The 25,311-nt window shown below is 58.3% G+C and overlaps 4 protein-coding genes across 9 annotated transcripts in view; 2 read left to right on the forward strand and 2 right to left on the reverse strand.

Moving 5' to 3' along the window:
• Window positions 1–30: 30 nt before the first annotated feature.
• Window positions 31–3,599, forward strand: DHODH (dihydroorotate dehydrogenase (quinone)). 2 transcript variants are annotated; one of them, XM_056500700.1, is made up of 9 exons: window positions 31–92; window positions 301–498; window positions 755–954; window positions 1,165–1,247; window positions 1,744–1,931; window positions 2,395–2,508; window positions 2,797–2,950; window positions 3,023–3,182; window positions 3,313–3,599. In XM_056500700.1, exons 1-9 carry the CDS (start codon window positions 72–74, stop codon window positions 3,365–3,367), a joined length of 1,173 nt encoding a protein of 390 aa, XP_056356675.1. In that variant the 5' UTR covers window positions 31–71; the 3' UTR covers window positions 3,368–3,599. The 2 variants fall into 2 exon arrangements, with proteins under 2 accessions (XP_056356675.1, XP_056356674.1); XM_056500699.1 differs by lacking the exon at window positions 31–92 and having other exon boundaries at window positions 245–498.
• Window positions 3,600–4,582: 983 nt separating this feature from the next.
• Window positions 4,583–14,149, forward strand: DHX38 (DEAH-box helicase 38). The gene is made up of 26 exons (XM_056500675.1): window positions 4,583–5,119; window positions 5,311–5,498; window positions 5,643–5,744; window positions 6,161–6,317; window positions 6,426–6,544; window positions 6,655–6,731; window positions 6,817–6,972; window positions 7,599–7,760; window positions 7,843–7,950; window positions 8,828–8,940; window positions 9,043–9,180; window positions 9,397–9,583; window positions 9,663–9,848; window positions 10,248–10,388; window positions 10,557–10,667; window positions 10,740–10,856; window positions 11,088–11,195; window positions 11,312–11,424; window positions 11,917–12,125; window positions 12,210–12,364; window positions 12,472–12,627; window positions 12,701–12,835; window positions 12,913–13,038; window positions 13,425–13,520; window positions 13,661–13,782; window positions 13,902–14,149. The coding sequence occupies exons 1-26, from the start codon at window positions 4,806–4,808 to the stop codon at window positions 13,984–13,986; spliced, it is 3,681 nt and encodes a 1,226-aa protein (XP_056356650.1). The 5' UTR covers window positions 4,583–4,805; the 3' UTR covers window positions 13,987–14,149.
• PMFBP1 (polyamine modulated factor 1 binding protein 1) lies at window positions 14,098–17,660 on the reverse strand. Of its 4 annotated transcripts, none has more exons than XM_056500680.1 (8): window positions 17,332–17,660; window positions 16,949–17,088; window positions 16,230–16,478; window positions 15,500–15,625; window positions 15,071–15,235; window positions 14,804–14,971; window positions 14,561–14,728; window positions 14,098–14,252 (listed from the first exon to the last, which is right to left on the reverse strand). In XM_056500680.1, exons 1-8 carry the CDS (start codon window positions 17,360–17,362, stop codon window positions 14,136–14,138), a joined length of 1,164 nt encoding a protein of 387 aa, XP_056356655.1. In that variant the 5' UTR covers window positions 17,363–17,660; the 3' UTR covers window positions 14,098–14,135. The 4 variants fall into 4 exon arrangements, with proteins under 4 accessions (XP_056356655.1, XP_056356656.1, XP_056356653.1 ...); XM_056500681.1 differs by having other exon boundaries at window positions 14,469–14,728; XM_056500678.1 differs by having other exon boundaries at window positions 17,218–17,660.
• Window positions 17,661–24,020: 6,360 nt separating this feature from the next.
• Window positions 24,021–25,311, reverse strand: part of LOC130257926 (uncharacterized) — a 70,117-nt gene continuing 68,826 nt past the window's right edge. The window contains exons 3-4 of one of the 2 annotated variants that reach the window (XM_056500892.1): window positions 24,889–25,066; window positions 24,021–24,327 (exon numbers count right to left, since the gene is read on the reverse strand). In XM_056500892.1, coding sequence (XP_056356867.1) covers window positions 24,303–24,327; window positions 24,889–25,066 — 203 coding nt within the window. In that variant the 3' untranslated portion in view covers window positions 24,021–24,302. Of the gene's footprint in view, window positions 24,328–24,731; window positions 25,067–25,311 lie in introns of those variants that run through there. The other variant, XM_056500893.1, reaches the window with a different exon arrangement.

A 25,311-nucleotide genomic window follows, 5' to 3' on the forward strand; every position in this document is an offset into this window, starting at 1 on the left:
TGGCTGGGAGGGTACGGGCTCCGCCAGTCACAGAGGGGCCCCCGGAAGTGCCCTCAGGCGTGGGGCTGAGCATGATGGCGGCGCCGCTGCGCGTGAGGGGCCGGGGAGGCTGGGGGGTCCGGAGCCGACCTGGCGGGGCCACTCGGGACCCTGGAGACAGCCGGGCTTGGCCGCTTGGGCTGGAGCGGGCAGTGCCGGGCCGGGATGGGATGGGGGGGGTGGTGTGGTGTGGGATCGGGTTGGGTCGGGTGTGGTTCCGGTGGCGGATCACTGATGGTGCGCTGTGACACCCTGGCGCAGGGCCGGCTGCGGGCGCTGGCGCTGGGAGGCTGCGCGGTGCTGCTGGGATCGGCGCTGGCGGCAGGCGACGAGCGGCTGTACGCGGCGGCGGTGATGCCCGCGCTGCGGGCGCTGCCCCCCGAGGCCGCCCACGGCCTGGCTCTGCGCGCCGCCGCCCTCGGGCTTCTGCTCCCCGCCCGTCCCGACGGGCCCGCGCTGGTGCGTCTCCAGGGCGGGGGAAGGCAGCGGGGAGGTCGGAAGGGCGGCCAGAACACAGGGCTAGGGTGTGGGTCGCGGGGTGCGCAGGGGTCCCGTCGCAGTCCCTGGTGCGTGACGAGGGACCGTCGGGCACGCGCCCAGTAAGGACAGCCGACAGGGCAGGGGAAGCGGTCGGGTCTGTCGGGAGGGGAGGTCGGAGAGGGGCTTGGCAATGGTTCCTGGAGTCCGTGGGCTCTTACTCACCTGAGTCCCACAGGAGGTGCGAGTCCTCGGGCAGCGATTCCGCAACCCACTGGGCCTGGCTGCTGGCTTCGACAAGCAGTGTGAGGCTGTGGACGGGCTGTACAAGATGGGCTTTGGCTTTGTGGAAGTGGGGACTGTCACGCCCGAGCCCCAGGAAGGGAACCCCAAGCCCAGGGTCTTCCGGCTGGCAGAGGACGAGGCAGTCATCAACAGGTGGGATGTGAGGGCAGCTGCTGTGCCACGTCCTGCAGTCTGCCCGCTGAGAAGGAGGGCGCGTATTTGGGTGGTCCCAGGTGCTGCTGGTGCTGTAGTGGCTTTTGGTTGGATGTGCTGAGCAAAACACATTTGCCATGTGTTTCTCACGTGTCCTGTTCAGGGCCTGAAGACATAACCCAGCCTTGAACCGCCTCTGCCCTGGTGCAGGTATGGATTCAACAGCCATGGCCATGTTGTGGTGGAGCGCAGGCTGCGAGCCCGCCAGGAGACACAGATCAGGCTCACTGCTGGTGAGACAAGCTTGTAAGCCTTTGCTCTTGGGGTCTGCAGGGTAGGTTTGGGCATCTCCTTGGTACCTGTAGACCAGGACTGGTGTGTAATGCTAGTGTCCAGGCAGAGGTGCACCTGGACAGTAAGACTCTCTTGGGGCTGTAGTTTCACCCTTGTGACTAGGCACATTTCTCCTGCTGTTTTCTCTGGGATCAAGCTCCACTTGCTGCTTTGGGCAGGATGTGTCTGCTGATGTAGCTAAAGCCAAGAGGACCCTAGCTGGGCAGATCCTGAGGGCAACTTCTGCTGGGCTGAAGGCTGTGGTGCTGGGAGCTGCTGACTTGGCTGGCTGTAGCAGTGCTCCTGTGGACAGTTGCAGGCCCATCCTAATGAAATACGTGGGCTGCATATCCTCACCTTAACTTTAGCTGATCCTGGGACCTCCTTTTTCAGGTGCTTTGGCCATTGGGTGGTGGTTGGTCCTGCTGCCCTAGTTCAGCTGTGTCTATGTTCCAGCTGGGATGCCTCTTGGAGTCAACCTGGGCAAGAACAAGAGCTCTGCTGATGCTGCAGCTGACTATGTGGCTGGGGTCCGGACACTGGGCCCTTTGGCTGACTACCTTGTTGTGAACGTGTCCAGCCCAAACACCCCAGGGCTGCGGGACCTGCAGGGCAAGGCTGAGCTGCGGGACCTGCTGAGCAAGGTGGGTGCCTCCCCCCAGCCAGCCCAAATTACAGCTCCAGCACTGGATGCATCCCTTTTCCTGGCAGCATCTGCACTGCTGCAGCCCGTGGATTTGCCTGAGCACAGGGAGGAGTGGGGGTGGCTTTCCCATGTGGTGGGCAGGACCACTAAAATGTCCGTGTCAGCTGCTGCCATGGGGTGTACTAGGGCACTGTATCCCAGCAAAGGGCTCAGGAGCAGTGATACATTGCCCTCCAGTTGCTCCTCCAAGAGGCAGCGAGCTGTCCACCCCACAACTTCAGGCATTGCTGGGGTCCTGCCTGCTGTGTGCTGCTGGCCCTGTGCCAACACTGCCTTTCCTATTTTTGGTGCTATGTAGGGTAGCAGGGCCTGTCCCTGTACTGCCTTGGTGGGGGGTGTCTGTAGGTCCTAGGTGGGGAAGGAGGCATCTCCCTGCCACGCACTGCCATGTGCACTGACAGGTGCTGGCGGAGAGGGACCTGCTGCCCTGTGAGCGTAAGCCAGCTGTGCTGGTGAAGATTGCCCCTGACCTCACTGAACAGGACAAGCAGGACATCGCCAGCGTTGTCTGTGAGGTGAGGAGGCAGGAAGGGGGAGGCCACTGGAGGCAGGACTGTGGTGGTCCTAGCAAGTCACCTCTCTGAAAGACACATTTCTGTACCTCTCTGGCTGCTGTAGGGATGGTGTCCTGGCTCGGTCAGAGTCTGTGAGGGCCCAGGCATTGGGTGACCCAGGCAGCGAGGGGCAGCTTTTTCCCTAGGCGCGCTTCAGGATTGTGTGCTGGGAGGTCCTGAGCTGGTGGGAGGGGAGGGGAGGGCTGGGCTGCGTGTGGAAGCCGTGTCCTCATACGCCTGCCCTTGCAGCTAGGTGTGGATGGGCTGATAGTCAGCAACACCACGGTGAGCCGCCCCAGCAGCCTCAGGAGCCGGCAGCGCGGGGAGCCGGGGGGCCTCAGTGGGAAACCCCTGCGGGAGCTCTCCACACAGACCATCAGGGAGATGTACACTCTCACTCAAGGTGATGCAGAGCAGGGCCTGGGGGCGCATGCCAGCACTGCCTGTGCCATCCTGACCTCGGCCCTGCCCGCAGGCCGGGTGCCCATTATTGGCGTGGGCGGGGTGAGCAGTGGGCAGGATGCCCTGGAGAAGATCCGTGCCGGAGCCTCGCTTGTGCAGCTGTACACAGCACTCGTGTACCACGGGCCACCCGTGGTGGCAGCAGTGAAGCGGGAACTGGAGGAGCTGCTGAGGTGAGTGGAGGCCAGGCACATCCCTGAGAGCCCCTGGTCCTGGAACAGCTCTGGACAGCTGTGTGCTGGTGGCCAAGCAGTGGCACTGAGCCACAGTGCCAGCCCAGTCCCACCACACTGTCACTCATAGGGAGCAGGGCTTCAGGAACGTCATGGAGGCAGTTGGAGCAGATCACCGCTGCTGACATGCTGCACCGTGAAGGTCTAGCTGGGAGGAGCCATGGCTGACCAGGGATGGGTGTGACAATTCCAGTCCTGGGCAGACTGGGACTGAGACAAGGTCCTGGTTCTAGGACCCTGGGACAGGTCTGATGGGTGGAGCAGGGGACAGGACCTTCACAACAGTTATTTTCAGGACTGTTTTGGCTTCCCTGTGGACAGCAGAACTGAGTGTCAATAAACATTTGGCTCACCTGGTCCTGTGTGCTGTTCTGGGACACTCCATGGGCTGGAGGGATGCAGCATAGCTCTTCTCAGCTGAGCAGAATCAGCTCTCCATGTTGCTCACATTTTTCCTGGTGGGAGAAGCCACTCTGAGCTCTGGGATGAACTGGCAAGTGCACCAGGCCCCCCCCTCGGCAGAGACTTGAGGCCAGGCCCTAGGTGGGGAGGGAAGGTAGTGATGGTGCTGGGGGCCAGTACACAGCTGTTTGGAGATGGCTGCAGTCATGCCCTGTCAGTTATGGAAAGGGCCTGATCGAAGCTGCTTCTGTCTTTGGTTTTGTATCTTGCACCTCTGGTGCTGACTTTCCTTCACTCTGAATTCACTGCATCTTGGGCTTTCCCTGAGCAACAGCTCGCCCTGCACAAAGCATTCCCTCAGCCTCACAATCCACCCTGCAGCGCAGGACTGCACAACAGTACTACATTGTTTACAACTGCTGGGAAACTCCTGGCTTCGTGTCAGTGCTTGGCAGCTTCCTTCGAGCCTCGCTAAGCAAGATGGGGGGAAGTGGTAATAAAAGGGGGGAGGAGGAGGCTGGAGGCTGCTATGAGCATGGGGTGATATGCAACACCAGTTTGTCTCTGGATGTGCCCGGTGCTGTGTCTGTCCTTGCCTGGCTGAAGATCTGGCCCTACAGAGGACCGGTGTTGGGCCTGGAAGCAGCTGGGTCCCAAAACTGCAGCCTTGCCCTCGGCAGCAGCAGGGTCAAGGTCTGACTCGCGTCTGTGTGCAGGGCAGCCCCGAGGCACGGAGCTGCCCCTTTTTGCTAGCGGGACAGGGCATGAGGCCAAGCAAGCCGCAGGTGCCGGTGGAGCCCAGAGCCGAGAGCAGAGCAGGAGTGAGGAGCTGTCCCGTCCCGTCCTGTGCCGCGCCTGGGGCTGTCCCGTCCTGTCCCGTCCCGTCCCGTCCGCCCGCGCCCCCGCCCCGCGCCCACGTGACCCCGCGCCCACGTGACCGCGTGGCGGTCGCACCGCCGGAAGTCCGCCAGCGCGGCTTGTCTGGCCATGTTGGGACTCTATGGTGGCAGCTCTGCCATAGACTCTGGCCGCCGTGTCTATGGTGCGCTTGGCTAGAGGGGCTACTCCCGCCGGGCGCTGTGGCGTGGCTATGGCGGCGCTCCGGTAGCCGGGTTACGGCCGTTGAAGGAACTGCGGAGACCGCGCGGCGCTGGGGCCACGATGGCGGCGGCGAGCGACGAGTCACTGCATCGACTGTCGGGGACGAGCTCGAGCGGCGAGGCGGGCGGGCTGGTTCTGCCGCGGGGCACCGAGCAGCACGTCTTTAAGGCACCGGCTCCGCGCGTCTCCCTGCTGGGACTGGACGTGCTGGCGGCGCAGAAGCGGCGGGAGCGCCAGGAGGAGGCGGCCGGGGGGAAGCGCTCCCGTGTCGCATCCTATAAGGACTGGGAAGAGGGTCGTGACGAGGCGGGCAGCGCCGAGGAAGAGGAAGAGGACGAGGCCGACCGGAGCAGCCGCAGAGCTCGCAGGAACAGGTGGCGTTTGCGGGGGGCTCGTGTCCGCGGCCGGCCGCGCAGGGAGCGCGGGGTGAGCGCAGCCGGGGCCCGGCGGGGCCGCAGCTCCGCTCTTGTGGCAGGGGCTGCAGCCGGAGCTGCCCGGGACCAGCCGAAGGGCGGCTGCTGCTCTGCGCTTCTGAGCATTTCTTCTCTCCGCTCTGCCTGCCCAGACATTACCGCTCTGTCCATGTGGAGACACCGTCCTACACTGGGGGTGTCAGCGAGGAGTTCTTGGAACGCAGCCGGCAGCGGGAAAGGGAGCGGCGGGAGCATGGAGTCTTTGCCTCCTCCAAGGAGGAGAAGGACAGGAAGAAGGAACGCAGTAGGGATCGCGACCACGATCGGAAACGAGACCGTGGTAATTGCCCAGAGATCTTTGTGGTTCTTCTTGGTTTGGGTCTGGGCTCGTTTGTAGTCTTTAGTAATGTTTGTGGTGATTTTTGCAGCAGATTTGGGAAGCTCGTTTGTGCAATAAGCACCTGATCCTATTTTGTTTTTGCAGAGGAGCGGGAGAGGAGTCATCACAGCAGATCAGAGAGGGATGGCTCGTCAGAGCGGAGTGGCAGGAGGAGTGAACCTGAGAGCCCCCGACATCGGCCCAAAGGTGGGAGTGGGACCCGGTAGAGCTCTTTTGTGAGACCTAACAGGGAAGGGCTTGGAGTTTTTTATGCTTCCTGCTGTTCTTGTAGGACAAGGATGATAGAAAAGCTTGTACCTTGTAATGTTTGTGTTTAAGGCAAACATAAAACTTCAGCTCAGCTTGGGTCTGGGAGCAATGTGCCAGCTGTGTATGTTTGAAACTCTGGCAGATCTCTGCACAGTGGGTCTGTTCTGGGTCTGTGTGATGGAAATACGATCCTTTGGAAATTCCTTGCAATCACTGGGTCAGCCACTTCTTTTAGAGGGAGGGTCAATGGGTAACCCTCTCTCCATGCTCCTTTCTTAGAAGATGTTAGGTGGCTCCAGGTGCTCAGGGCCACTGTTTGAACACCAGGTGACAAACCCCATCTCTTCTGCCAGATGCAGCTACACCATCTCGCTCCAGCTGGGAGGAAGATGATAGTAGCTACAGCAGTGGCCATCGCTCGCAGTGGGAATCTCCATCTCCCACGCCTTCCTGTCGAGACTCAGAGCGTAGCCACCGGCTGCGGGACACGGACCGGCGGGAGCGCGACAGGTACCGGTGCCTGAGGCTGTGAGCTGTGGAGCTGCAGAGCAGGGACTCTGTGTGTATGAGAAGGGTCTGCCTGTGGGCACCAGTTCCTCCCACCTGCTGTGTTTCCAGGTCTGTAAGGAGCCGGTACTCTGATAAGACGCCGTTGCCAACCCCGTCATACAAATACAATGAATGGGCTGATGACCGGAGGCATCTGGGAGCCACGCCACGTCTGTCCCGAGGGAGAGGTGAGGAATCTGGGCTGAGCTGCCCAGGGTGGGCAGTGTGGAATCCCCTTTCCTGTGGCACAGAATTGGGGTTTCCCTGGGAAGTTTCTGGACCATCTGGCTCACCCCAGGGCGGCGCACGGAAGGGGAGGAGGGCATCGCCTTTGAGACGGAAGAGGAGCGGCAGCAGTGGGAGGATGACCAGAGGGTGAGAGTCTGGGACAGGCCAGGGGCCTGGGGCCACAGGCTGTGGGCAATGGGCAGAACTCAGTGCTGCACCTCTCCCTTCCCAGCAAGCTGACCGGGACTGGTACATGATGGATGAGGGCTACGATGAGTTTCACAACCCTCTGGCTTACTCCTCTGAGGAGTACGTGAAGAAGCGTGAGCAGCACTTGCACAAGCAGAGGCAGAAGCGCATCTCGGCCCAGCGGCGGCAGATCAATGAGGTAACGCCAAGAGGCAGGGTTGGCTGCTCTGAGCACGTGGGGCTGGCTGCCTCTTGAAAAATCCACTTGTTCAGCCCTTGCTCTCAGGTGGAGAAGGGCACTCTCAGGCCAGGCTGAGAGAGTGCTCACAGGGAAACTGTGGTTGATTTCCCCTAGAAAATCCAGCCCAGCAACTCCTGCATGGGCAGAATTCACAGTTGGAGTGGTTTGTGGATTGCAGTGTCCAGGGCAGCAGGAGTGCAGAGAACCATGCTCCTGCTGTTCTGAGTGCAAGGTGCATTACTGGGGCTGTCCACTGTTGGCCCAGTGGATGCTGGGGGCAGCTGCTCTCTTTACATGAGTAGCACTGTGTCAGCCTTCCTGATGTATTCTGACTGCCTTGCAAGCAGTGTCTATCCTGCATTTTCTTGAAGGCAGTCCTGTTGACCATGTGCTTCACATGGGTAGTTTCCTGTACTCTACTGCTTCCAATTACTGTCTCTTTCTTTGTGCTTACTTTCAGGCTCACTAAGTTTGAACCATCCTGTTGTCAGTGCAGAGCCTAGGACCTGGCTTGGTGTGCTGGTGTGATCTCTGTGACTTTCTGTGGGGTTTCACTGTGTTCCTGATGTGTTGTTTTCCTGTAGGATAATGAGCGCTGGGAGACAAATCGCATGCTGACCAGTGGTGTGGTCCATCGGATTGAAGTGGATGAAGATTTTGAGGAGGATAACTCTGCTAAAGTGCATTTGTTGGTGCACAACCTAGTGCCTCCTTTCCTAGATGGAAGGATTGTCTTCACCAAGCAGGTAGAGATTGGCTGAAAGCACTGATGGCAGGGAGCCCTGCACATGTGAGGCCTTTTTAATAAAGCAGTGCCTCTCCCTGCAGCCAGAGCCAGTCATCCCTGTGAAGGATGCCACCTCGGATTTGGCCATCATAGCTCGGAAAGGCAGCCAGCTGGTGCGCAAGCACAGGGAGCAGAAGGAGCGTAAGAGGGTATGCTGCAGCCCTTCACCTCACTGCCCACTGTGCACGTGGGGTGGCTCCTCACAGCCTTGTTGGGACTCTGCAGCAGTCAGGCTTTGGCAGCAGCGATGATAAGGAGTTCATGTGTTTGTGAGCTGGGACATCCTGGCAGCCCAGCTTACTGCACTGCCTCATAGCAGCTGCTGTGGTGTGATTTTCTTGGGTGCTGTTTTGGGACATGAATCACTACATTTGGACGTTTGGATTATGGGAGAAGGAAGCAGGTGGAAGAATGCCAGGTAGCTTAGAGACTGTCAGGAGGCAGTATGGCAGCAGGATGTACCTTGTCATGTCTCAGCAGAAGAGTTGTGAGGAGGAGAAGTATGGGATAAGGTAGCAGATTAGTTTTTGGGGGTATTTTCTAGGAACTTTCTCTAAAGCTCACATAACAGCTCTGAGGAAAGTACAGATGTGTTCCTTGTACATTGAAACTGGGCTGGATTTCACCCTCTTATGCTGTGAGTGGAATGGTGGTGGTAGCTAAACTGATAGCAGAGGTGGGAGGAAAGCCTGTGAGCGCTTGGTAAGGGCAGGAAGATTATCTCTGGTTCACATCTGTGTAGGCTGAAGTTCAAATTTAATGGAAGGGTCAGCAGCTGGGACTATTTTCTTAGGAGGCAGTTGGTGATCCTTTGCCTGACATCTCTGTGTCCATTTCAGTGTCTTAAAACTCTGCTTCAGTTCATTTGGAAGAGGGGAATGTGATGTAGGAATGGAGTGTGGCATTTTCCATTGGGGAACTGTGGTGCTAATGTCCTTTTCCTAGTCTTAGGAGTAGGATTGGGGAAAACTTTTGTCTGTGTTTGTCTTTGATGTGGCAAAGTTATGCTGTTCTCTCTCCTTGCAGGCTCAGCACAAGCACTGGGAGCTGGCAGGCACCAAACTGGGAGACATTATGGGGATCAAGAAAGAGGAGGAGAAGGACGAGATGGTGACAGAAGATGGCAAAGTGGATTACAAGTAGGGGCTTGCTTTGAATTACTCTGCTCAGCTCATAACGGGGGCTACAGGCATAGCAAAGTGTGTGGAGAGGCAGTTTCAGGACTTGCAGTGTTTCCTTAGAACAGAGCAGAAGTTTGCTGAACACATGAAAGAAAAAAGTGAAGCCAGCAGTGAGTTTGCCAAGAAGAAATCGATCCTGGAGCAGAGACAATACCTGCCCATCTTTGCTGTACAGCAGGAACTGCTCTCCATCCTCAGGTATGGCTGCCAGGCTATCCCCAGGCATTGGCCTGTGTTTGGGAACTCAGCTGAGGAATTGTAGAATCATGAGCATTGGGAAGCTGTACTCTGAGGAAACAACCCATTGCTTTGTGTTTGCTCAGCTCTCCTGCCTGAGTAGGGTGATGCTTAGCTGGAGAACACAAAAGTCTTTCTTTGAAGGTGTATGAAGAAATAAGTTTTCCTTTTCCTCAGAGACAACAGCATTGTGATCGTGGTGGGGGAGACGGGCAGTGGGAAGACAACTCAGCTGACGCAGTATCTGCACGAGGATGGCTACACGGACTACGGCATGATCGGCTGCACGCAGCCGCGCAGGGTGGCCGCCATGTCGGTGGCCAAGCGGGTCAGCGAGGAGATGGGCGTGCGCCTGGGGGAGGAGGTGAGCCGGGGAGGGCTGCAGGTGCCCAGGGCACTCTGCCTGGGGCTGCTGCAGGACTGCTGCCGGCTCTGCCCCGCAGGTGGGCTACGCCATCCGCTTCGAGGACTGCACGTCGGAGAGCACCGTCATCAAGTACATGACGGATGGGATCCTGCTGCGGGAGTCGCTGCGGGAGGCCGACCTGGACAACTACAGCGCCATCATCATGGACGAGGCGCACGAGCGCTCGCTCAACACCGACGTGCTCTTTGGGCTGCTCCGGGAGGTGCGTGCTGCCTGGCTAGGGGCGGCGCGGGGGCACCTCACCGCGACAGCTCTTCTCTGCCACGACTAGCAGAGGGAAGCAGAGCTGCCCCATCTCTCTGTCTGCTGCAGCATCCTGGTCCTTGGTTCTGGGGGGGTTTGGTCTCCTGTACACTACAGAGTCTTGCTGGCTGAATGTCAGAGCTGCCAGTACAGAGATCTTTGCTGGATTAAGGTCTCCTGGACTGAGGTTGGCGGGTCTTTGTAACTGCACTGACCAGAGAGCATCAGCGTTTCCTGGCATGCACAGCCAGTGCCTCTGGAGTACAGCAAAAGCTCTGTGCTGTGCCATTGGCTCAGTAAGAATGAAAACAGCCCACAGCCATGCATGAATATTCCGTATTGTTCATTTCCTTCCCAGGTGGTCGCCCGACGCTCGGATCTGAAGCTTGTTGTCACTTCAGCTACCATGGATGCAGAAAAGTTTGCCTCCTTCTTTGGGAACGTTCCCATTTTCCACATTCCTGGGCGTACTTTCCCTGTGGATATTCTTTTCAGCAAGGTATAGTTAAGTTTGTGGATGGGAATTCTGCTGGCAGGACAGGGTTGTGACCTAGGTGTGCTGTACTCTGAGGGGGACACACAGGACAGGGTAGGAGTGGCTGTGGTGTGCTACAGGACAGGACAGGCAAAGATACTGGTCCAGATTAACCTGGGCTGTGCTGTTCAGACCCCACAGGAGGATTATGTGGAGGCTGCAGTGAAACAGGCCTTGCAGGTCCACTTGTCTGGTGCTCCTGGGGACATCCTCGTCTTCATGCCTGGCCAGGAAGATATCGAGGTGAGTTGGAAGGACAGGCACTATCCTACCCCCTTGTTTCAGTCTGGTGTTTTCACCCCTCTTTGTGTCTAGGTGACCTCAGAGCAAATTGTGGAGCACCTTGAGGAGCTGGAGAAGGCACCTGCTCTTGCTGTACTGCCAATTTACTCTCAGCTGCCCTCCGACTTGCAGGCCAAGATCTTTCAGAAGGTGCTGATGTGTACTTTGTGATTAGGGTGGGGACAGAGAAAACTGGAGCAGGAGAAAGTACAGGGGTAAAAGAAGGAGCAGGGGTGAGAGGTGTAGGTGTACCTTGGTATTCCATGTGGAGGGTGAGAGAAAGTGTGTACCCCACCCCACTTCCCAAGAGTCACCCCTGTCCCTGTCTGCACTCCTCAGTGGAGCAGAGCCAAGGGTGTGACTCGTGTAGTGTGCTTGCAGGCTCCTGATGGGGTCAGGAAGTGCATCGTTGCCACTAACATTGCAGAGACCTCACTGACAGTGGATGGTATCATGTTTGTGATTGACTCTGGCTACTGCAAGTTGAAGGTAAGCCTGGGTTTTCTGTACTGTCTGTCTCTGATTTCTGGGGTAGGTTGAGGGAGTTTGGAAGTCACGATTCAGCCTTCCTCTTAACTTCTGTCTGATCTTCTTGTGCCCTGAAGGTTTTCAACCCCCGTATAGGCATGGATGCGCTGCAGATCTACCCCATCAGTCAGGCCAATGCCAATCAAAGGGCCGGCCGAGCTGGCCGGACAGGCCCAGGCCACTGCTTCAGGTGGGCATGTCACTGGTGTTCCTGTGGTGTCCTCAGCTTGGCACCAGGTCATGTATGCTTTTCTTACTGGAGCTGTTCTTTATCTTGAACTTTGAGGGGATGTGGGCAGCAGGCAGGCCTGAAGGCCTTTGGACCCAGTGCTTTTGCAGAGAACAGGATGTGCTCTGCTTTCTTCCTGTGCCCATCTTCACTTGAGGCTGGTCTGCCCTGGATGCCATCAGGATGAGAGCCAAGCCAAAGGCCTTTCCCAGGCTATGCTGTCAGAGCAGGGAAGGGCATGCTTGGTCATGTGCTGTGCTGCAGCCCAGACACCCCAGTGTGCTGGGGAGACCACACTTTGGCTGGACTGCAAGTGCCTCCCCAGGGTCCTGCTGCTGGGTGCAGGGTTGCTGCCCTGTGCCATGATGGACTGGGTTGGGCAGAGGCTGGCCAGTCTGTAAGGAATGCAGTGGCTGGAACCAGGAGGAGCATGCTCTTGGCATCTCTTTCCAGGCTCTACACCCAGAGTGCCTACAAGAATGAGCTGCTGACGACCACGGTGCCTGAGATCCAGCGCACCAACCTCGCCAATGTAGTGCTCTTGCTCAAGTCCCTGGGTGTGCAGGACCTGCTGCAGTTCCACTTCATGGATCCGCCTCCTGAGGACAATATGCTGAACTCCATGTACCAGCTGTGGATCCTGGGGGCCCTGGATAACACAGGTATTAGCTGCTGGGGTAAGCTGCCAGCCCATGGAGCTAGGCCTGCCCAGCTGCTGATCAGTGATCACTGTTCTGTTCCTACAGGTGGCCTGACCTCTACAGGACGTCTCATGGTGGAATTCCCACTGGATCCTGCACTCTCCAAAATGCTCATTGTCTCCTGTGACATGGGTTGTAGCTCTGAGATCTTGCTTGTTGTCTCCATGTTGTCTGTGCCTGCCATCTTTTACCGGCCTAAGGTACAAGATGTTGCAATTCCAGCAGCTCAGGGCCCTTCCTGCCCTTTGACTAACCCGTGTGCTTTGCCTGCCCTTTGACTAACCCGTGTGCTTTGCTTGCCCTTCAGGGCCGAGAGGAGGAGAGTGACCAAGTGCGGGAGAAATTTGCTGTTCCTGAGAGCGATCACTTGACTTACCTGAATGTTTACCTGCAGTGGAAGAACAACAGCTACTCGACCCTGTGGTGCAATCAGCACTTCATCCACGCCAAGGCCATGCGCAAGGTGAGGCTGTGGCCGTGGGGCTGGGGCACACAGCCTTGTGCAGAAGAGGCTCTGACCAGCACACTCTTTGCAGGTGCGGGAGGTGCGTGCCCAGCTCAAGGACATTATGGTGCAGCAGCGAATGAGCCTGGCATCCTGTGGCACAGACTGGGATGTCGTCAGGAAGTGCATCTGTGCTGCTTATTTCCATCAGGCTGCAAAGCTGAAGGTGAGAGGTGTCTGAGCTGCCTGGGGGCTGCAAGGCCTTGCCTGGGAACAGTGGACTAAGCACACTTGTCTTTGCAGGGCATTGGGGAGTATGTGAACATCCGCACGGGCATGCCCTGCCACCTGCACCCCACGAGCTCTCTGTTTGGCATGGGCTACACACCAGACTACATTGTGTACCATGAGTTGGTTATGACTACCAAGGTGAGCTTGAGCTGAGGGCTAGCAGGAAGGGTGATGAGTGCTCCAAGGGAGATGGGAGGACTTTGCTGTGAGACTGAGATCTGTCTGAGTTGCAGATACCAGCCTTTCCAGTCTATACCAACTAGGCAGGTCTGTGTCATCTGTTTATCCCTTCCCCCATTGTTTTTCTCTGGCTTCTGTGGGCTATATTTGGTCCTCTTTGTGGTCTCATCAAATCCAACCCGTAGCAGCTTCTGAGGCCAGGAGGAATTGTCTGGAAGGGGTATGGTCCCAGCCTGAGAAGTGCCATCAGTGACTGAGGGAGGAAGGGAGCTACTGTGGCTCTGGGAATTGTGCCCTGGCCCCAAGGATGCCATCCTGCTATCCTGGCCTTTCTGTCCCTGCAGGAATACATGCAGTGTGTCACTGCTGTGGACGGAGAGTGGCTGGCAGAGCTGGGCCCCATGTTCTACAGTATCAAACATGCTGGCAAGTCCCGCCAGGTAAGTGTTCTGTCCTGGATGAGCTGGCAAACTGCAGGCCCTCTGCATTCTGTTGCTGTACATGTGTGTTGACATGAAGGGAGCAAGCCTGTGGCCTGCAGGGAGGCTGCTGTCCCTGAGCTGCTGCTGCCTTGCTCCAGGAGAACCGCCGCCGTGCCAAGGAGGAGGTGTCTGCCATGGAGGAGGAGATGGCTTTGGCAGAGGAGCAGCTGCGTGCCCGCCGGGAGGAGCAGGAGCGCCGAAACCCGCTGGGCAGTGCCAGGTGGGTGATAGCCCTGCCTGCCCATGGCTTGCCTGTGGGGAGGATCCCAGCTTCCCTGTGGGAGTTCTGGTGCAGGAAAAGGTTGCATTTTCCTTAATTGCCCTTGTCCTCCTTGACAGATCTACTAAAATCTATACCCCTGGACGAAAGGAGCAGGGGGAGCCCCTGACGCCACGACGCACCCCAGCGCGCTTTGGTCTCTGAGACGGCACGACCTCTTGAGGCTTAAGGTAGTGCCCAGCTACCCTGATCAGTGTGTTCTGAGGTCTCTACAGCTTGTGGCCCTGGAAGGCTTTGGTGCCTGGCACTAATTTTGCTACAGAACAGAAAGAATTTTATTTGTTTAAAGGTTGTCAGTTTAATCCTTGCTTTGTTTTGCACTGCTTGTTGTCCTGGAGGTGGATATTGGGTGGAGGTGGCTCTACAGAATTATGCAGGGCTGGTGCTGTCAGGTTGCTGCCCTGTAGAACCTGGAACAGGGCACAAAATTAAAGTGACCTGGAGGACAAATGCAACCTGACCCTGTTTCAAGCCTGGCCCATACTCCTGCAAAGGCAGTTCTCTCACAGCCCATGCCCTGGACAGGCAGCTACTGCCCAGCTGTCCCTGCACACTTGGGACCATTGGCCCAGCCCTGTTTCAGGTCAGGCTGTGCCAGGAGTTCTCATTTTTTCAGCTGCTCATACTTGGGGGCCTGCTCAGGTGTTCTGATCATCAGGTACAGGTTCTCCTCCTGCATCCTGTAGTGTGTTCTTGAATGCCTGTTTGTGTCCTGCACCTGCTTTGTCTTCCTGCTGAGTTCTTCCTTAAGGAAAGCCAGCTCCACCTTGCAGACAACCAGCTCCTCTTCTCGCTGAGCCAGAGTTCGCTCACAGTCCAGGTGTAGCTGCTGCCAGTGTTGGACTAGGCTGCTCAGCTCCTGCAGCTTCTCCTGGAGGGAGGAGGTCTGCCCATGGCACAGTGAGACACAGGCTGAGCATAGACTCCTGGCTTTCCACAGGAAGACTTGAGACATCCTTACCTTCTGTTTGCTCTGCACCTTGAAGCTCTGCATCTTCCTCAGCTGCCGATGAAGCTGCTGCCTGTGTGTCTTGTAGGCTGCAATCTTTTCTGCCTGTTTGGCACTCTCTTGCTGAGCTTGGTCCAGCTCTGCCTGGAGGTTCTCCATGTCCTGCACCTGCCAGCAAAGCTGTGGGGCAGGAAGGGTGGTTGGCCATGGCTGAGCTTCTGCTGGAGGCAGGAGAGAGGTTTGGGTCTGCATCTCTGTCCTGTCCTACCTTGCCCTCACCTGTTGCTGCAGCTCTGCCACTTTTTGGTGTAGGCCTTGGATGGCCTCTTTGTCTCTGCTCAGCTGCTGCAGACCCTGCTGCTCCTGGGCCTGGGTGGCTCCCAGCTGCTCTGGCAGCTGGGCTGGGCTGTGCTGCAGGCCCTGGCTCTGCTCCTGTGCCCCCAGCTGCAGAGAAGGCAGTGTGTTGGTGGGTTGGCCTTGTGCTGTGTGCCTTCCCTGAGCACAGGCACAGGGTGCTCAGGGCTGGCCAGTGCCTGGCTGTGTGAGATGGTGGGGGCAGGCTCACATTGTTGCCTCCCACCCTGTCCCAGGGCTGCTGGGGGAAGGGGAGCAGGGGTCAGCCCTGCAGTGTGGTTGTCATGGCTCCTGTGCCCCCTTGGCTGCTTGCCCCAGGCGTGGTGTAGTAGCTGGGGAGCTGCTGGCACTGACCTGCTTGAGCAGCTCTCTGGTCTCTGGTGGGATGTGGCTGGTGTCAAAATCACTGTGGGCCGCCAGGTAGGAGGTGACCTCTGTCTGCACTGCCTGGTCCTTCAGGTCGAGGGATGCATCACTGATCTGTGAGTACCCAGCAGGGTGTGGGATCACCCTGTGCCCCTGCTGTGTAGAGCTGAGGCTGCAGAAGAAGCTTTTTGGGACAACCCATGGGCAATGGGCTGCTGTGCAAGGCCTGTGACATAGGAATGTGGCCTGCACCAGGGGGGAGGCAGGAAGGCTGCTGGCTTCTGGCCCCTCCTCTCTGTGCAGTCCCCTTAATGCCCTCTGTTTGTGGCTATCTGGTAGACACCCAGCAGCCCTGGAAAGGCATCCCTCTGGTCCCTGACAGGTGGCAGAGCAGGGGCACAGGGGAGCTCATTGGAAGGTGGTGGCTGCAGCAGTGCCACCAGCCCTGGGATGGTGCCCAGGGTGTCAGTGGGGGTGTTAGGGTCTGCATTCTTCCAGCTCTGCTCAGCTGAGTGGACAGGGCTGTGCCAGCCAGGCTAGGCTGCTCTGTGCAGGTGGTGCTAGAGCCACATGTGCCTGGCAGATGTTCTCTGCCCTCCCCGGGGGGCACCAGGTGCTTGCCCAGGCTGTGGGGCAGGCATGGCTCCCAGCCTGTACTGGAGTGGCAGTGAGGGACACGTGCAGCTCGGTCTGTGGCTGCTGTGTCCAGCACTGGTACCTTGCCCAGCAGTGCCTGGAATTGCTGTATCAGAATGACCAACTCCTGGTGTTCCTGCTCCACTGCACGCTCCTGCTCCTGCAGCTGGACCAGTTGTTTGTGGTTTGTCTCCCTGCAGAAGTCCAGGTCCAGCTGCAATGCCTCTATCATGGCCAGCATCTGAGCTGGGTCCAGATCCTCCTGCTGTGTGTCCTGGCATGCTCTGGGCTCCCCATCCTGTGGCTCCAGCACCAATGCTTGCCTTTGGTCCTAGGACATGGCATGAGCAGCGTGTGTCCAGCTCGTGGCTGTAGCCGGCCCATCCTGCAGCTCCTGGCTGGGCAGGCACTGGGGCTGGAATGGTGGCAGTCCTGGTTTTGTGCAGAGCAGCAATGGACTGTGCTGCCAGCAGGTGGGTACAGCCCTTCCCCACCAGGCAGCACTGCCCCATGTGTGTGCATGTTGGGACAGTTCTTTGGGCTCACAAGTAGCCAAGCCCTTGGCACCACTGGCCCTCCACACTGCAGTGAACTGTGGCCACTGTGGGAAATGGTGACAGTGGAACCAGTGCAGCCACTGCAGGGCTGGAACCCCCTGAACCCTTGTGCTCTCCCCAGCCCTGGGGAGGAGGTGTCTGGTGGGGCAGGCAAGGGCTGGCCAGGGCCTCCTGTACCACCTGGCCACCAGTCTGTGGCCACACAACCAGTGCCTGGGTTGAGCATATGGCTGACACTGCTCACCTTGGGCTGCCAGGGCTGTGTCTCCTGCTGAAGCTGCTGGATGGAGCTGGTCAGCTCTGGCAGACATCTGCAGGAGCCCTCAGGCTGATCCTGAGGTGCAGGAACCTCCCCCGACGTGCCATATTTTGGCCACTCTCTCACTGTTGGAAGGACCATAACCTTTCTCACTTCCCAGACAACCCTTAGTCCCACAGATGTCACTCAGCCCTGCCTGGGACAGCCTCACCATCCCATGGTAGTGGCACTGCCACTCCCTGTGCGAGGAGCACCTGCTGCCCACAGGAGAGGCCAGGCCTGGGGCAGCTGGAAGAGCAGGGCAGAGCTCTGGGGCTGTGGCCCTCTCCTCAGCAGCACCTGCTCCTGCTGCTGCCTACAGTCCTCACCACAGCCTTCCTGTGCCATGCTCTTCACCATCCTGTCTCCCTGGCATGCTGTGTGACACTACCCCATGTGCCACTGTGAGGTCACAGGTCCTGGGCCTCACCCTCAGAACTGGCCCAGGACATGGCAGCAGCCCAGTGCCAGGGCAGGGCCTGGCCACCCTCACGCTGCCCCTGTTCTGCTGGGCTGTGGTCAGGGCCAGGTGACACCGGGGATGGCAGCAGGGCTGTGCTCAGGGGTCAGCCACCACACAGGGGACAGGCTGGGGGGCACACTGCAGGGACACTGAGGAACACACACTGCAGGGACACACACTGCAGGGACACTGAGGGACACATCCTGACAGGGCACAGGCCCTCGGGAGGCTGTGTGGACAGGGCAGGCCGGGTGTGGACAGGGCAGGCCGGGTGGGGACAGGGCAGGCCGGGTGGGGACAGGAGCGGCCGAGTGGGGACAGGGCAGGCCGGGTGGGGACAGGGCAGGCCGGGTGGGGACAGGGCAGGCCGGGTGTGGACAGGGCAGGCCAGGTGGGGACAGGAGAGGCCGAGTGGGGACAGGAGCGGCCGAGTGGGGACAGGAGCGGCCGAGTGGGGACAGGGCAGGCCGGGTGGGGACAGGAGCGGCCAAGTGGGGACAGGAGAGGCCGAGTGGGGACAGGAGCGGCCGAGTGGGGACAGGGCAGGCCGGGTGGGGACAGGGCAGGCCGGGTGGGGACAGGAGCGGCCGAGTGGGGACAGGAGAGGCCGAGTGGGGACAGGAGCGGCCGAGTGGGGACAGGAGCGGCCGAGTGGGGACAGGGCAGGCCGGGTGTGGACAGGGCAGGGGCAGGCCGGGTGTGGACAGGGCAGGCCGGGTGGGGACAGGAGAGGCCGAGTGGGGACAGGGGAGGCCGAGTGCACGTGTTGCATTGTCCTGCCCTGCCGGGGCACCCCGCGGTGCAGGTGGCTCAGTGCACGGGTCTGTGCGTGCTAGCGCTGCCTTGGCTGTGGGTTCCCAGTGAGGTGTGGGCACAGACCTGCCGCTGGCCCGTTCTGTGCGTGGCAGTCCCCGGGCTGTGTGTGCTCAGTGCCAACGCTCAGTGCAGTTTCACAGGTAAGTGTTTTAACTGGAAATTTCCAAGGCTGAACGGGGCCCAGAAGGTGAACGCAGATGTGCCATAGCAGAAATCATCAGTTGCCATGACGACCTGCTCCACCAGCAGGTCACAGTCACGGGTGATGGGAGCAGGCACAGCACCACAGTCCTGTGAGCAGGGCTGCTGAACCCACTGCTTCCAGAGCACAACTGAATTTGGCCACAGTTTCTGTCACTGCGAGTAAATAAAATTTCCCTGCAGACCAGTCTTGTTCAGGCAGCAACAGCCAGAGTACAGAGCACCCCCAGCACACAGAGCCCTTTTGGGACAAAGCCTCATGCCATGTGTGCTGTGCCATGCTGCCCAGTGCCACAGGTGTGCCACCGTGCTGAGCTGCAGGCAGACCTGTCTTGAAGGGCTCAACACTGCTCCAGCTCCCTGTGTGAGCATGGGGGCAGCCCCACTGCCCTGGCCCACAGCTGCCTGCCCACATTCAGCTGCTGCTGGCAGGATGGGGGTCAAACTGGCCCCTCTGCTGTGTGAGCACAGTCCTGGGGGTGGGAGTTGTCTCACTTTAATTACTGCCGTAATGTTACTCTTTTCAGTGCCACCTTAATTGATATTAAACAGCTGCCGTGTTCAGCCTGGGACAAAAGTGAATCCTTTTTCATTCCCCTCCAGTTTAATGAAGACTGACATGCTGGGAGAAAACAAAGGCGATCCAGCTGCTGCCTCTTGCTGGCACATGCATCAGCAATTAGCAGCGACCCTGCAGGCAGGCAGAGACACCCCAGAGCACCCCTCTGCCTCAGCCCCCGGCAGCCCAGTCCTGTGTCTTGGACAGCTCCTGCCCAAAAGGTCTGGCTGGGGGCGTGCAGAGAGCGGGGTGCCCACAGCGTGGGACATACCAGCACAGGGGGCTCAGTGCCCAGGTTCTGTGTGTCCAGGCTTTCATTCCATCTGTTAAGAAGTGTGTGGCTCCTTGGCCCTCCCCATCCTGCCAGGGTCCCACCACCCTGTGGCCTCAGCCAGCTTCAGCCTCACAATGCTCGCAGCCACCAACTTGCCCTCGCAAGTGCCTCAGCCTCCAGCCAGGGCAGCAGTGTCAGCAGTGTCCTCTCCAGCCTTAATGGGTTTTTTCTGTTTTAGGACCAGGGGTTTGCTTCATGCCATTCAGTACTTTAAAATATGCAAAATGAGGTGCTGCTACAAACCTCATTAACATCCGCCTCCAACATCATTAAGATGTTTCCAAGAAAATTAATTGAGAGACTCATTAAAAATAAATTAAGAAAAATGTGTTGCAGAGCGCCTGCTCTGAGCTCGTAAATCACAGCTCAGAGCTCCAGGCCGCTGCACAGGCAATTAACGCCAGCCAATTTGTTTTATCCTGGCTGCGAAAATTAGAAAGCAGACATGGAGATTAGATTAGGCATGTCTGTCAAGCGGAACTTGGAGTGAATATTTTAGGATACAAAATGGAAATCAGAAAAACAAAGCTGGGACTTCATTCAGGAGAGCTGGCGGGCAGAGGGGGTGGGGAGGAAGGAGGTTTGCGTGTTCTCTGTGCCATGGCTGTGTGTCTGTGACTCCCATCTGGTGATCCTGGCACCAGCAGCCCCGTCCTCCCCTGCACTCTGCCCATCCTCGGTGGCTGTGAGACGCCAGTCACCGCTCTTGAGGAGCTCACAGTGAGAGTGTTCTGAGCTGCTGCGTGTGACAGCCCAAGCCAACACGCTGCCTGCGTGTGCTGATTACACTCTTGGGTTAGCAAATACACTGCAGCTGGGTGAGAACACTGCTCAGGCCTCCATCAGCTTCAGGCCATTGGTGCCCCTTTGTCCATCTCCAGTACCTTCCATCACAGGAGCTCAAACCACTTGATATTCATGAACCAAACTGCAGGAGCCTCTGCAAAACAACTGCTGTGATCCCTGCTTCACACAGATGAGCTGAAGAAGAGATGACTGAAGGTGTTGCTTGTACTTACATGAATGCACAAGCAGCTCATGCAGCAGTACGTGTATCCCAGTAGTGCGTGGGACACGCTGGTGGCTGCTCGTGCAGCCAGGTGTCCGGCTGTGATAGTGGCATGGCCCTTCGTGGCAGCGGAACCTGTGCTCATAGTGCAGGGGGATTGTAGAGCTCTAGGAAAGGCTCCAGAAGGGGCCGTGGGCACAACTCAAGTGGTGTGTGAGGGTCTAGTGCAGAGCAAGGGGTAATTTGGTCACAGACCAGAATGCAAGAGGAAAGTGGGCACAGAGAAGAGGGAGGCTCTTGGAGCAGCAGGCAGAAGTGCACCTCGGTCAGATGTCTGTGAGATGACACGAACCGAACCGAACCGAGCTCCGCACACAGCCATGGCCAGCTCTGGGCAGGGCACGCCCCAGGCAGGTGTCAGACACGAACCGAACCGAACCAAGCCGAGCTCCGCACACAGCCATGGCCAGCTCTGGGCAGGGCACGCCCCAGGCAGGTGTCAGACACGAACCGAACCGAACTGAACCGAGCCGAGCTCCGCACACAGCCATGGCCAGCTCTGGGCAGGGCACGCCCCAGGCAGGTGTCAGACACGAACCGAACCGAACTGAACCGAGCCGAGCTCAGCACACAGCCATGGCCAGCTCTGGGCAGGGCCCGCTGAACGCGGCGCTCTGGGACCGGCCGTGCCGGGGCCGCGCATGCGCGCTGGCAGTCCCCGCTCCGCCCGCTCCCGCCCGGCAGGGGTCGCTCTCGGCCCGCGCGGCGCTGCCGTGAGGGCGGCTCCGCCCCGAGCGGCCCCGGGACACCCCGAGCACCCCGGGCACTGCCCCCAGCCAGCCCCGAGCAGCCGCTCCCGGGCGCCCCTCGAGCGTCCCCGAGCGCCGCCTGGGCACCCGCCGGGCACGCCCCGGGCACTCTCCGGGCACCCCCGGCGCCTTTGTTCTGCCGCAGTCCGGCCGGGGCTGGCAGGTGCTGGGTGCCCGTGCCCGCTGCAGGGTTCCCGGTGCTGGGTTCCCGTGCCGGGTGTGCCCGGTGCAGGGTTCCCGGTGCCGGGTTCCCGGAGCTGGGGTGCCGGTGCTGGGTACCAATGCCGGGTGTGCCCGGTGCAGGGTTCCTGGTGCCGGGTTCCCGGAGCTGGGTGCCAGTGCCGGGTGTGCCCGGTGCAGGGTTCCCGGTGCCGGGGTGCCCGGTGCAGGGTTCCCGGTGCAGGGTTCCCGGTGCAGGGTTCCCGGTGCCGGGGTGCCCGTTGCAGGGTTCCCGGTGCAGGGTTCCCGGTGCCGGGTGCCCGGTGCAGGGTTCCCGGTGCCGGGGTGCCCGTTGCAGGGTTCCCGGTGCCGGGGTGCCCGGTGCAGGGTTCCCGGTGCCGGGTGTGCCCGGTGCAGGGTTCCCGGTGCCGGGGTGCCCGGTGCAGGGTTCCCGGTGCCGGGGTGCCCGGTGCAGGGTTCCCGGTGCCGGGGTGCCCGTTGCAGGGTTCCCGGTGCAGGGTTCCCGGTGCCGGGTGCCCGGTGCAGGGTTCCCGGTGCCGGGTTCCCGGAGCTGGGTGCCAGTGCCGGGTGTGCCCGGTGCAGGGTTCCTGGTGCCGGGTTCCCGGAGCTGGGTGCCCGTGGCGGGTGTGCCCGGTGCTCCGCCGCAGCTCAGCCTAACCCGGCCCAGGCGGGGGCTGGCAGCTCTTGAACTGGGAACGGGGAAGCGGGATCAACGTCTCCGTCGGCAGAATCTTAATTAAAGGTCATTTCTGAGCGGTTCCAGTGCCAGTTCTCGGCCCTTCGTGTTGGCAGGGAGCCGAAGCCCGTCCCGGGGCACGCTGCTGTGTTTGGGAGGAGCAGCGGCAGAAATACAGGCAGCGTGGGCACAGTCCACCGGGAGCGACAACAATCGCCACTTGCAGGGCTTTGTATTCTGTGGTGCGAATGATCTCATTATCCTTGCGGGGGTCTCGGCCAGCTACTTGAAAAATACTTATTATAAACCACAGCAGCTCTAGGGAGAGGGAAGGGAGAGAGAACAAACTGGATCTGTTAAAACAGAAGGGAGAAACAGCCACAGCAGCAATAACGAGTCGGGACCTGCTCTCCCTGCTGTATTCCTAGTGAAGGCTGAAAGGCCAGGAGACATCGCAGAGTGCACTTCAGCGTTTTGCCTCTGCTCTATTCCTCTAGCTACCACAAGTTCCCACGGAACCTCCTCGTGGGAAGTGTTGGTGCATGAGGAGGGACCCATGCTCAGTCACACAGGAGCCAGCCTCTGACATTGCCACTGCTCAAACACGGGTCACCTGGCTCATCCCCTTGTCCTGCCCAGGACTAGCCTGCCTGGGTTTAAGCACTTTCCCCAGGTCAGGGGGAAGGCGCAGATGGGCACGGGAATGACCCCGCAGGTGTGCACGGTCCCTGGGGCTGTCTCCTGCCCGCCGATGGTATTCACATGCTGCTTCTGCCAACTGCATCTCAGGTTTTTGAATCTGTGGGCTAAGGACATACACAAATTCTGTAGGAGCTGTCGTGTGTTGGACATGTCATGGAAAATGGAAGGAACAAATGAAAGGAAAGCAGTGCTGCTTGGGTCGGGTCACAGGACACGAGGCATGGTGGTTCTTGCAGTTACAGTCACTAAGTTGCTGGAAGAGGGATGGTGACCCTGGACAGCCACATCAGCAGCTCTGGGGCCTCCTTCCAAGCCAGCAGTGATGGCAGCACTATGTGGGAGGTTAAAGAAAAAGCAAGGGGCATGAGGGGAGACAAAAACCAGAGCGAGCTGGGAAAATGGAAAGGGACTCTGGTGGTGGGGAGCACAGGAAGAACTTCCAAAGGGCAGGAGGGCATGGAGGTACAGATATGAAGCAGAAAGAGAGGATCCCCCCTTCCCTTCCCTTCCCTTCCCTTCCCTTCCCTTCCCTTCCCTTCCCTTCCCTTCCCTTCCCTTCCCTTCCCTTCCCTTCCCTTCCCTTCCCTTCCCTTCCCTTCCCTTCCCTTCCCTTCCCTTCCCTTCCCTTCCCTTCCCTTCCCTTCCCTTCCCTTCCCTTCCCTTCCCTTCCCTTCCCTTCCCTTCCCTTCCCTTCCCTTCCCTTCCCTTCCCTTCCCTTCCCTTCCCTTCCCTTCCCTTCCCTTCCCTTCCCTTCCCTTCCCTTCCCTTCCCTTCCCTTCCCTTCCCTTCCCTTCCCTTCCCTTCCCTTCCCTTCCCTTCCCTTCCCTTCCCTTCCCTTCCCTTCCCTTCCCTTCCCTTCCCTTCTCTCTACAGTTAACCTTAAGTCTCTGGCCAAAAAGAAAGGAGTATTCTAAGACAAGGGATAAAACCTAAGGGAAACAAAGCTGAGACCATATTGCTGCTGCATAGAAAGCTTCATTAGCCCTGTTGGCATAGCAGTCATGAGAGAAAAAAGCCCCAAAACAGTAGGAGTGATGTGAAGGGAGTGACTGCCAGGGGAGAATGCATTTGCCATCCCTTGATGTCTTCAAGCCCAGCCAAATGCCTGTCTGAAGCTATCCTAGTCAGATACTACTGATTTCAGAGTAACAGGGTGAAATTTTCATGACAGTAGCTACAGGAGGTTAGGCAGCCCAATTCCTTCCTGCTCACCCCGGGAATCTGCAGGAAGGAAATGCAGAGGACAACAGGAATATGATGCTATTTGTGCTCTTGGATAGGACTTCACACCAGCACTGTTTCATCTGGCTGCACAGGCATCCCACAGCGTTACTCAGCCCCTCGGGTAGGCAGACACTCAAAGGTAGATCTGTCTGGAAGAGGCCAGGTCTCCTGACCTTATATAATTTCTGATTTTTTTCAGATGTTGAGCAGCTGTCCCCAGTCTCCAAGCTATGACACAGCCAGGTGGTCCTAACCCTTACTGGGGCTTTGCACCATCTTTCTCACAAGATCTCACTGCAGTCTCAGCTGCTGTAGCTCTGTTCCTCCTCAGGAATTAGGGCTTGGGGCTGTGCTAGAATAAAATCAGATGAAGATGGAGAGATGGATCTGTGGAAACGTTTGTTTAGTGCCCAGGAGCAGCCCAAAAGGCAAACTGACTGTTAACAATTACCAGGAAAATAATGGAGAGCAGATCACAGTTCTGCCAATGAACAGATTCAGAGTGAAAGCTGCACTGTGATTTCTATATGCAGCTCTGTCTGCCTCTCTCAAGAAAAAGATTTGGAAGTGTTTCAGAGAAGACCAACAAGGATGATCAAATACAAAGAGGATTTTCCATGTGAGGAAAAAGTGGATAGTCTTTTTAGGCTGGAAAAGAATAGACTGAAGAGGATTATAGTATCAAGTTTAGCAAGTAGAGGTTGCCTGCAGTATGATTTCTTGTCATTCCTTCAATATAAGAACTCGCAGCACCTCAGAAATTAGCAGGCAATAACAAAAAACCAAAAAACTGCTATTTTTTTTGAATGTCATACTGTGTTTACTGCTTCACACAGGGTGTAGTGCACCCCCAAAACTCATATGCATTCAAAAATAAATTAAACACTTTAATGGGAGAAAAATACCCACTCACATTGATGGAATGCAAGACCCTGTTTCTGCTTCTGGAGCCCATGAGCTGCAGACGGCTGAGGCTGGCAGAGAGTTCTGGGAAGCACCACGGGATCTGTGGCCTCTGTACCCCAGCATGGATGCACCAACCAGACTCCAGGAATCAATCACCAAACTGCACTGTCTTCTCCTGGAACTAGCTACCAGTGGAGAAATAGAAAACAGGTTTTTTGTAGCTATACTGAAACTTCACAGTTGATTTTAAGCCTCTTAGACAGTATAATAGTGACTGCAGGCTCCTGCTGAGGGCTATCGACTCCAGGCTGTGGCCAGCTGCAGGGAGCACCCCGTGCCCTGCCTGCGTGTCTCTGCCCCAGCAGCGGGACTGGCTCAGATCAGAAACCAGCTCCCCGGCATTTCCCACCAGCCTGCCTTCAGACTGCTC

The sequence above is a fragment of the Oenanthe melanoleuca genome, chromosome 11 (genome assembly GCF_029582105.1).
Source record: "Oenanthe melanoleuca isolate GR-GAL-2019-014 chromosome 11, OMel1.0, whole genome shotgun sequence".
Lineage (NCBI taxonomy): Eukaryota > Metazoa > Chordata > Aves > Passeriformes > Muscicapidae > Oenanthe > Oenanthe melanoleuca.

Coding starts and splice junctions, on each gene's coding strand:
- DHODH (XM_056500699.1), top strand. CDS start 274: ATGGTGCGCTGTGACACCCTGGCGCAGGGCCGGCTGCGGGCGCTGGCG. Junction 955..1,164: donor GACGAGGCAGTCATCAACAG/GTGGGATGTGAG, acceptor GCCCTGGTGCAG/GTATGGATTCAACAGCCATG. Junction 2,951..3,022: donor GATGTACACTCTCACTCAAG/GTGATGCAGAGC, acceptor CCCTGCCCGCAG/GCCGGGTGCCCATTATTGGC.
- DHX38 (XM_056500675.1), top strand. CDS start 4,806: ATGGCGGCGGCGAGCGACGAGTCACTGCATCGACTGTCGGGGACGAGC. Junction 6,318..6,425: donor GACCGGCGGGAGCGCGACAG/GTACCGGTGCCT, acceptor CTGTGTTTCCAG/GTCTGTAAGGAGCCGGTACT. Junction 11,196..11,311: donor CTGGCTACTGCAAGTTGAAG/GTAAGCCTGGGT, acceptor TGTGCCCTGAAG/GTTTTCAACCCCCGTATAGG.
- PMFBP1 (XM_056500678.1), bottom strand. CDS start 17,362: ATGGTGAAGAGCATGGCACAGGAAGGCTGTGGTGAGGACTGTAGGCAG. Junction 17,089..17,217: donor GCCTCTCCTGTGGGCAGCAG/GTGCTCCTCGCA, acceptor TCCTTCCAACAG/TGAGAGAGTGGCCAAAATAT. Junction 14,729..14,803: donor AGGTGCAGAGCAAACAGAAG/GTAAGGATGTCT, acceptor TGCCATGGGCAG/ACCTCCTCCCTCCAGGAGAA.